The 6,910-nt window shown below is 59.4% G+C and overlaps 1 protein-coding gene across 2 annotated transcripts; it reads right to left on the bottom strand.

Moving 5' to 3' along the window:
- Positions 1 to 1,873: 1,873 nt before the first annotated feature.
- On the bottom strand, positions 1,874 to 6,898 carry GDPD2 (glycerophosphodiester phosphodiesterase domain containing 2). 2 transcript variants are annotated; one of them, XM_056809841.1, is made up of 12 exons: positions 6,767 to 6,893; positions 6,578 to 6,676; positions 6,332 to 6,425; positions 6,111 to 6,256; positions 5,891 to 5,973; positions 5,643 to 5,793; positions 5,195 to 5,416; positions 4,844 to 4,992; positions 2,572 to 2,719; positions 2,403 to 2,485; positions 2,186 to 2,214; positions 1,874 to 2,107 (listed from the first exon to the last, which is right to left on the bottom strand). In XM_056809841.1, exons 1-12 carry the CDS (start codon positions 6,857 to 6,859, stop codon positions 2,052 to 2,054), a joined length of 1,353 nt encoding a protein of 450 aa, XP_056665819.1. In that variant the 5' UTR covers positions 6,860 to 6,893; the 3' UTR covers positions 1,874 to 2,051. The 2 variants fall into 2 exon arrangements, with proteins under 2 accessions (XP_056665819.1, XP_056665818.1); XM_056809840.1 differs by having other exon boundaries at positions 1,874 to 2,214; positions 6,767 to 6,898.
- Between the last annotated feature and the right edge of the window lie 12 nt (positions 6,899 to 6,910).

The following is a 6,910-nucleotide window of genomic DNA, read 5'->3' as shown; positions in this document are numbered from 1 at the left end:
TTCCTGTTGTGCCCTACTGCAGAATGTGGCTGCCAGGCAGGAGGGCCTTTGAAAAACCCAACAGAGCCCATCTTCCTCTGTTGCCCAGCTGGGACCTGTGCTGGGTGAATTGAGCCAAGGTGGTGCTGCAAACGGCAGAGGATGCAGGCACAAGGGCCCAGGCATCTCACCCCCGATTGGCCTTAGGACTCCCATTCTCTAAAGGGGGTGAGACCTCCTGCTCGTTGTGGCCCAGGTCTCTGTGGAGGGCTGCCCCCCCTCCCCAGCAGGCCATCCCAGTGTCTAAACTGTGGGATGGCCAAGAACGGGCTTCCCCCTTCCAGGCTTCTGGCGGGCCCCTGTCTGACTCTGAGCTCTCCCAAAGGGTGCGCTACAGAGCCAGCCGGCTTTCGCGTCGCCCTGAAACTGAACTGGGTTGGAGCTTGGCAACTGCTCTATTAATAGCCCCCCAGCCCAGCCCGCTAGCCCCAGCCCCGGATGCCAGGAGTTGTGAGTCAGCAGCTAAAAATAATGGAGCAGGAGAACTCGAACCCCAGTGAGCCAGCCCTCTCTGGGGCTCGAGGCTAGGAGCTGACTGCCACACAGAAAGGCCAAGAGCCAGGAGGAGGGGGCGCAAGGAGCTGAGCGGGGGCTAGGCCCTCGGATTTCCAGCGGGAGGGTGGGGAGCTGAGCTGAAAGTAAGCCAGACTTGGTCACATGAAGGCAAAAGTGACCCCCTCCCCCAGTCTGGGACCTCCAGGTTTCTCCTGGCAAAGCCAGGTCTGTGTGCCTTCCCATCATCTGCACCCAGAGCCCTTCGATCTGGCTGCCTCCCTACATAGCTCATTGACCTATGTGAGCAAGAGAGGGAGGGAGGAAAGAGGAGGGACTGTAGAGGAGGATGGAGCCTCCTGAGCAAATTCAAACTCGCTTCCACCAATCAAGAGGCTGCTTCTGCTGTAATCCCCACATCCTGTTGCCGTGGACACACACGGATGCCCTCCATTGAAGTCAGACAGAGTCCTGTGGCTGCCCATGTTGCAGAAGGCATCGTGGAGGAGGAACCAGGAGCTGCACTGGCGTCACTGGCCTCAGCTAAGCCTGCCTTAGGGGGTGTCGATTTAGGGCTGGAACAGGACCCCGACAAGTGGGAGGAGGCCTCAGCCCAGTGAAGGAGGCCTGTTGTGCCCCTCCTGGCTGGGCAGTGGAATCTGGGTCCCAGTCCAGAGAGGATCTGGAGGCAGAAGAGCTGGGCAGGAGCACCTTAAACAAGCATCTCTCCCTCTAGAAAGAACAGTTTGGACTAACTGGGCTCTATGACAAGTGGAGAATCAGGGCCTCGGGATGTTATGTGACTCTGCCAAGGTCTCCCAGAGAGGATGGGAGCTGAGATTTGAACCCTCTATGCTGAGAGATCACTTGCTCTCTGAGCCTCAGCTCTGCCCTCTAGAATAGGAGAAGGCTGGCTCTCCAATGTCCTTTCTCCCAAGCCTCAGTTTCCCCTCTGTAAAGTCTGGGATCCAAGCTTTGGCCAGCTTGAAATGATTGGAAATTAAAATGAACCATGCTGCTTTCTGGGCACATGAAGTCCAGGAGTCCAGAGCGAGGCCCTCTCCCGCCCCCGGGCCCAGGCCTTCAGCTGGTGCTCGGCTGGGGTGGGGGCAAGGAATGGCTTGAGAAGCAGGCAGGCAAGGCAAGGCAAGGCGGTTCCGACTGGTCCTCGGGCGAGGTGGAGCCATGACCACTGGGTGGCGCTGCCAGGCAAGCTAGGTGAAGGCGGCTACGGCTTTGGCCTCAGCCCCCAGCCCAGCGCAGTACCCCAGCAGGGTTGCTGCCAGCTTCCCCAGCCCGGTGTTGTCCCCGCCCCCTGGAGCCCCGAAGACAAACGACACGATATGGGGGATTCCATTCATTGAAAGACAGAGAGAAGACCCACAGCGGTCCACAGCGTTCCTCGGGACAGCCCCGTACCACCCGACTGGGCCTCGCCGCACTGCCCCGCGGCAGGCCCTTCTCTCCCCCAGTGCTCGGTGTTAGGGTTAGGGTTCTCTGCATCCCCTCCGCCCGGGCCCTCAGGCCGGCACCGTTGTGTCAATCCTGGTCAGCAGCAGCACCTCATTCTCGGGGCCTGGAGGAACAGGGGGGGGGCGCCATGAGCGTGTGCCAGGGAGCAGGCCGGGCGCAGGAGTGCTTGGGTGGCACTTACCGGGGCTCGCTCTCCGCCTGGCACATTTTCTTTGGGGAGGGAAGGGTCACAGTGTCAGTGTCAGGCCGGTAGAGTGCTGCTGCTGCTGCTGCCCGCCCCCCCGCCCGCCCGCCCGCCCGCCCGCCCGCCAGCCCGCCTGCCAGCCCCTGCCCCCTCCACAGCTCCCAGGCTGGGGCCTGCTCAGGCTCCAGGGCCCCAGAGGCCCGAGGCCGCTCACCCCTGCAGGGAGAAGACGCAGAGAAGCGTGAGGGCAGACAGGCACTCCGAGACAACCCAGATGACCTGGTACGTTTGGGGGGGCTGCAGAGAGAGAGATCACCAGTGAGCCGCCGGGCAGGGACACTGAGGGGCAGCGGCGGCGGGAGAGGGAAGCCAACAGTTCTTACGATGAGCCAGAGCGGGTGCGCCAGCTGCTGCAGCAGCTGGCAGGCGTTGGTGGTGACCGAGGCAGCCCCGGCACACCAGAGCAGGGAGAAGAGCCACGGCTTGTTCACCACAAACAGGTTCACCGAGATGTTGTCGGCTCGCAGGCGGCTGGGGGCGACCGGGAAGAAGAAAAGGCCTCCGTGGGCGTGGGCGTGAGCGGCACTCTGCCCACGTCCCGTCTCTCTGGGGCACTTTAACTTGCACTTCCCAGCACGCGCTGGACAGCTCACCTCAAGCCCAAAGTCCTCACTACGGAACTGAGCAGCTCCCTCCCTTCTTTTTTCTCCAAGTCTCCCCTCCCTCCCTGTCTCCCCTCCCATCTCTCTCCTTCTATCCTTTTCCTTCTCTCTCTCTCCCTCTCTCTCCTTCTCTCTTTCCCTCGCCCCCCTCTGTCTCTGTCTCTCTCTCCCTCCCTCCCTCCCCGCTCTTCCTCTCTTTCTCTCCCTCCTTCCCCCCCCCATCTCTCTGGTTTCTCTCTGTCTCTGCCCTTCCTTCCCTCCTTCTTCCCAAATTCCCACTTTGGGGCTCCCAGTGCCAGTGTTCAGCTCTCTCATCCTTGATCCCTTCACTCTCAACATTCCTTTGGCTGCCAATCAATTCCCATCAACTTTCCCCCTCAGAATCTCTCTTCCTGCCTCTCCTTTTTGCTTCTCCCTTAATTGGACGCCTCATTACCCCTCACTTTGCATTGCAGTGTCCCCTAGCTTCTTCCCTGGGCCCCCCAAGATGCCCCATTCATCTTCCTACAAGCCAGCTCACCCTCATGGAGCCCTACAAGAAAGAACCCTTGGCTCCATGGGGCAGAACATGTACACTGCAAAGCCTGTGCAGGGTGATTTGAAGGACAGAGCTCTAACAATGAGAGGGAGGCAGGGCAGGCTTCCTGGGAGAAGTGGCACATAAAGGGGAGCTTTGGAGGAAGCCAAGGATTCTGAGAGGTAGAGCTGAGGGGGAAGGCCATTGCAGGCATGGCAATAATTGGGCAAAGGTGTGGAGGTAGATGAATGACGGGGAGGGCCCTTCAAAACCAGGCTGAGGAGTTTGGAATGTGTCCTAGTGTGGCGGGCCACAGGGGCTGATCTACCACAGGCTGGACATGGATAGCTCAGGGGGACATTGGGGATGGAGCTGTCTCTCAGCCCGTGTACCTCCCATATCTTTTGGGGCTGCCCAGCACTGTCTTTGATGTGGGCACACTATGCTGGGCAGTTCTGTGCCAGTGTCTCCCATGTCTCCCAATTGGTACCAAAGTGTGTCTCCTACCGACAATGGGGAATCACTTTAGGAAGACTGGCAGCTGTGGGAGAGATGGACACTGAAAGCCAGAGTCTGCCACGGGGTATGTTTGTGGGACTAATGAGGCACAGTTCTAAGCTGAAGAACCTCAGGCCCTAGGATCTCGCATCCAGCTCTGAAGGGACCTGAAAGACCATTGAGTTCAAGCTTCTCATTTGACAGAGGAAGGAATAGAATCCCAGAGAGAGAAAGGAACTCCACCAAGGTGTCACCCCTGATTGGAACCTTGCTTTTGTGAATCCAAAGCCAGAGAGGGCGGCTACGTGGTGCAGTGGGTAGGACACTTGACCTGGAGTTAGGAAGACCTGAGTTCAAATCCACCCTCAGGTACATACTAGCTGTGCAACCAAAGACAAGTCACTTAACCCCGTTCACTGCAGTTTCCTCATCTGGCAAATGACTCCAGTTAAATAAGGAAACCCTAAATGGGGTCAGGGAGGGTGGACACCACTGACACAACTGAAAAACAAAGCCAGTGATCTTGACACTTGTTGGTGGCAGCCAGATGTCAGGGGCTCCCCAGGAGGGACAGCTGTTTCCTAGCTGGTGTCATCCACAAATTGGGTCCCCCACAAAGTTGGGGACAGCCTGATTTTACACGATCATTTAACTTTTTGGCATTGTACACATCTCTCTCCAGCTCTTCCTAGAACGCAGTGGGGTGTAGGGAAAAGAGTAGGGGACCTGGGTTCAAATCCTGCCTCTACCTTCCTTGTGACCTTGGGCAAGTCACTTTCCCTGCCTGGGCCTCTGTTCCTTCCTCTGTAAAATGAGGCTGCTGACCTAGATGCATGGAGGGGCTGGGAGTGGCAGAGGTGTTTCACCCAGTTCAGCTAGCGTGCCTTGGCCCTAGAAGGGAAGGCTTGCAGGTACCCAGCTAACCCTGGCCTTCCCCCAATGGCTCCTGCTGGTCCCTTCTCTCCCCTCCACACTCACTGGATGTCTGTCAGTGGCAGGTCCTGATAGGGCAGGTTGAGGAGCTGGGGCCGCTCTGTTCGGTCCTGCTTTCTCTGGCCGTACACCTGACGAAGTTCGGGGGCCCGGAGCTGGACCTCGGCTCGGTCTTCATCTGGCAGCCAGAGCACCTGGAGTCGGGTGAGACTTGAACCCAAGTAGAGGCCAAGAGACTTTGGAGGAGGCAGGGGATGGGGTGGGGGAGAAAGATACCATTATGGGACTCCAAAGCAGGGGGCAGAGAGTGGGAATGGCACCAAGGCTGGGACAGGATGGGGGGTGCAGGGGGAGCTGGAGCTAGGGATTGGGGAGCTGAGATCCCACATATATCACCATGGCCGGGGGAACCCTGGTACTCAGCACAGTGTCCAGGGTGCAGTTGATGAAGGTGTGGTGGTACGTGTGGTTTGGTGGGGGTCGGCGCAAGTCAAACATGATGGACAGATTGAGGGTGGCAGCTGCCACCAGCAGCTCCCTTAGTGAAGGCACCGTCTGGTTCTCCACTTCCTGCCGCTCTGGGCTCGAGAGCTCCCTGGCTCCCCAGAATGGTGGTCTCTATGGGGAGGAGAGAGGCGCTTTGGAAGACCCAGGCCCCAGGAAGAAAGTGCCTTGCCCAAGGCTGCTGGCCCAGCTCAGGAGGAAACCTAGGTCTCTGGAGTCCCCAGACAGTGCTCTGTAGCCTACAAGAAGTGGCCCCAGCAAAGTTAGTCCCCATTCTGGCCCCCAGCCTTTAGGAGGACTCTTGTCGATGTCTGTTGGCTCGGCTCAGGACCCTTCTCACCTCCAGGAACCAGGTCCCCGCATTTAACTGCTTCAGCTCAGCCCATGAGAAATCACTGCTGTGTCCTGCAGCTCGGGCAGGGAACACGGAGGCCACGTCTGTTGTCCTGTCCAGGCGTTCATCGTGCATGAGGAAGGGGACCCCGTCAGAGCTGGGAACACAGGGAGGGCTCGTTGGGGGAGGGCCGGCCTCCTCCTCCTCCTCCCTCCCCCACCTCGAGGTAGCCCTCTGGCCTCAGCCTCTCTCACCTGACCATCACATCTGTCTCGAACACAGAGGCCCCACACTCAGCAGTCTTGCGGAGGGACATCAGGGTGTTTTCGGGAGCCAGCTGGGAAGAAGAGTCAGGCTGCTGGGGAGGCAGGGAGGGAAGATGGTGCCCACCCTTCATGGCCACAGGGAGGAGGAGCGCTGAGGCAGCAGCCTTACCTCCTTGTCCTTCTCTCTCTCCCCAGGGTGCAAACTCACCATGGGAGCCCCTCGGTGCCCCACCAGCTTGGGCTTTGGGGGGAGCTGTCCATACTCCATGAGGCATGGTGATGAGATGCCCAGAGGTGCCAGGTAGATAGCCAGGGCGGCACCGGTGAACAGGAGGAGTATCAGCACCTTGGGACCTGTGGGGAGAGGCAATCTGGCACAGTGCCAGGGGGTCAGGGTTCACAGGGCTACAGGAAGCCTGGGGCTGGTACCTCTTCTCTGAGCGCAGTAGAAGGCCTCAGCTGCTGGCCAGGCCAGGAGGGTGAGTGCAGTCACTGCTCCGATGTGCAGGAAAGGGGCTGTGGCCTGGGGGTGGGAGGTGGCACCTGAGCAGGGGCACCTTTCTGGGGCCCTTGCCCACTCTGACTTTAGGAAGCCCAAGAAGGCCACATGCTCCAGGCATTTCCCCGCCCGCATCGGAGGACTCCAGGACAAATGGCAGAGGGCCCATGTCCTACCTGCAGGGACAGATGGAGGCTTCTCCACTCTTCCTGCCACTGGATTTCCAGCCCCACCAGGGTGGCAGCCACTAGCAGCACAGACAGCAACAAGAGCCCCTGAGGAGACAACCAGCCTGCTTTGCACCCATGCAGGGGTCCTCCCTGGCCTCCCATTCCCACTTGCCAACATCTGGCACCATCACGTACCTTGTGGAGCCAATGGAGGTGCAAGGGCTGCCTGCACAGATGGAGGAGCAGGGCCAGGAGCTGGGGGAAGATGGGGCAAGAGGGCCTGGTCATGTGGAGCCAAACCCTCACTCCCCGGGCCTTCCTCCAGGAAATGAGGAGGCT

This window comes from Monodelphis domestica, chromosome X (assembly GCF_027887165.1).
Source record: "Monodelphis domestica isolate mMonDom1 chromosome X, mMonDom1.pri, whole genome shotgun sequence".
NCBI lineage: Eukaryota > Metazoa > Chordata > Mammalia > Didelphimorphia > Didelphidae > Monodelphis > Monodelphis domestica.
The sequence above is the reverse complement of the archived record's forward strand: the minus strand, read 5'-3'. Positions and strand labels throughout refer to the sequence as shown.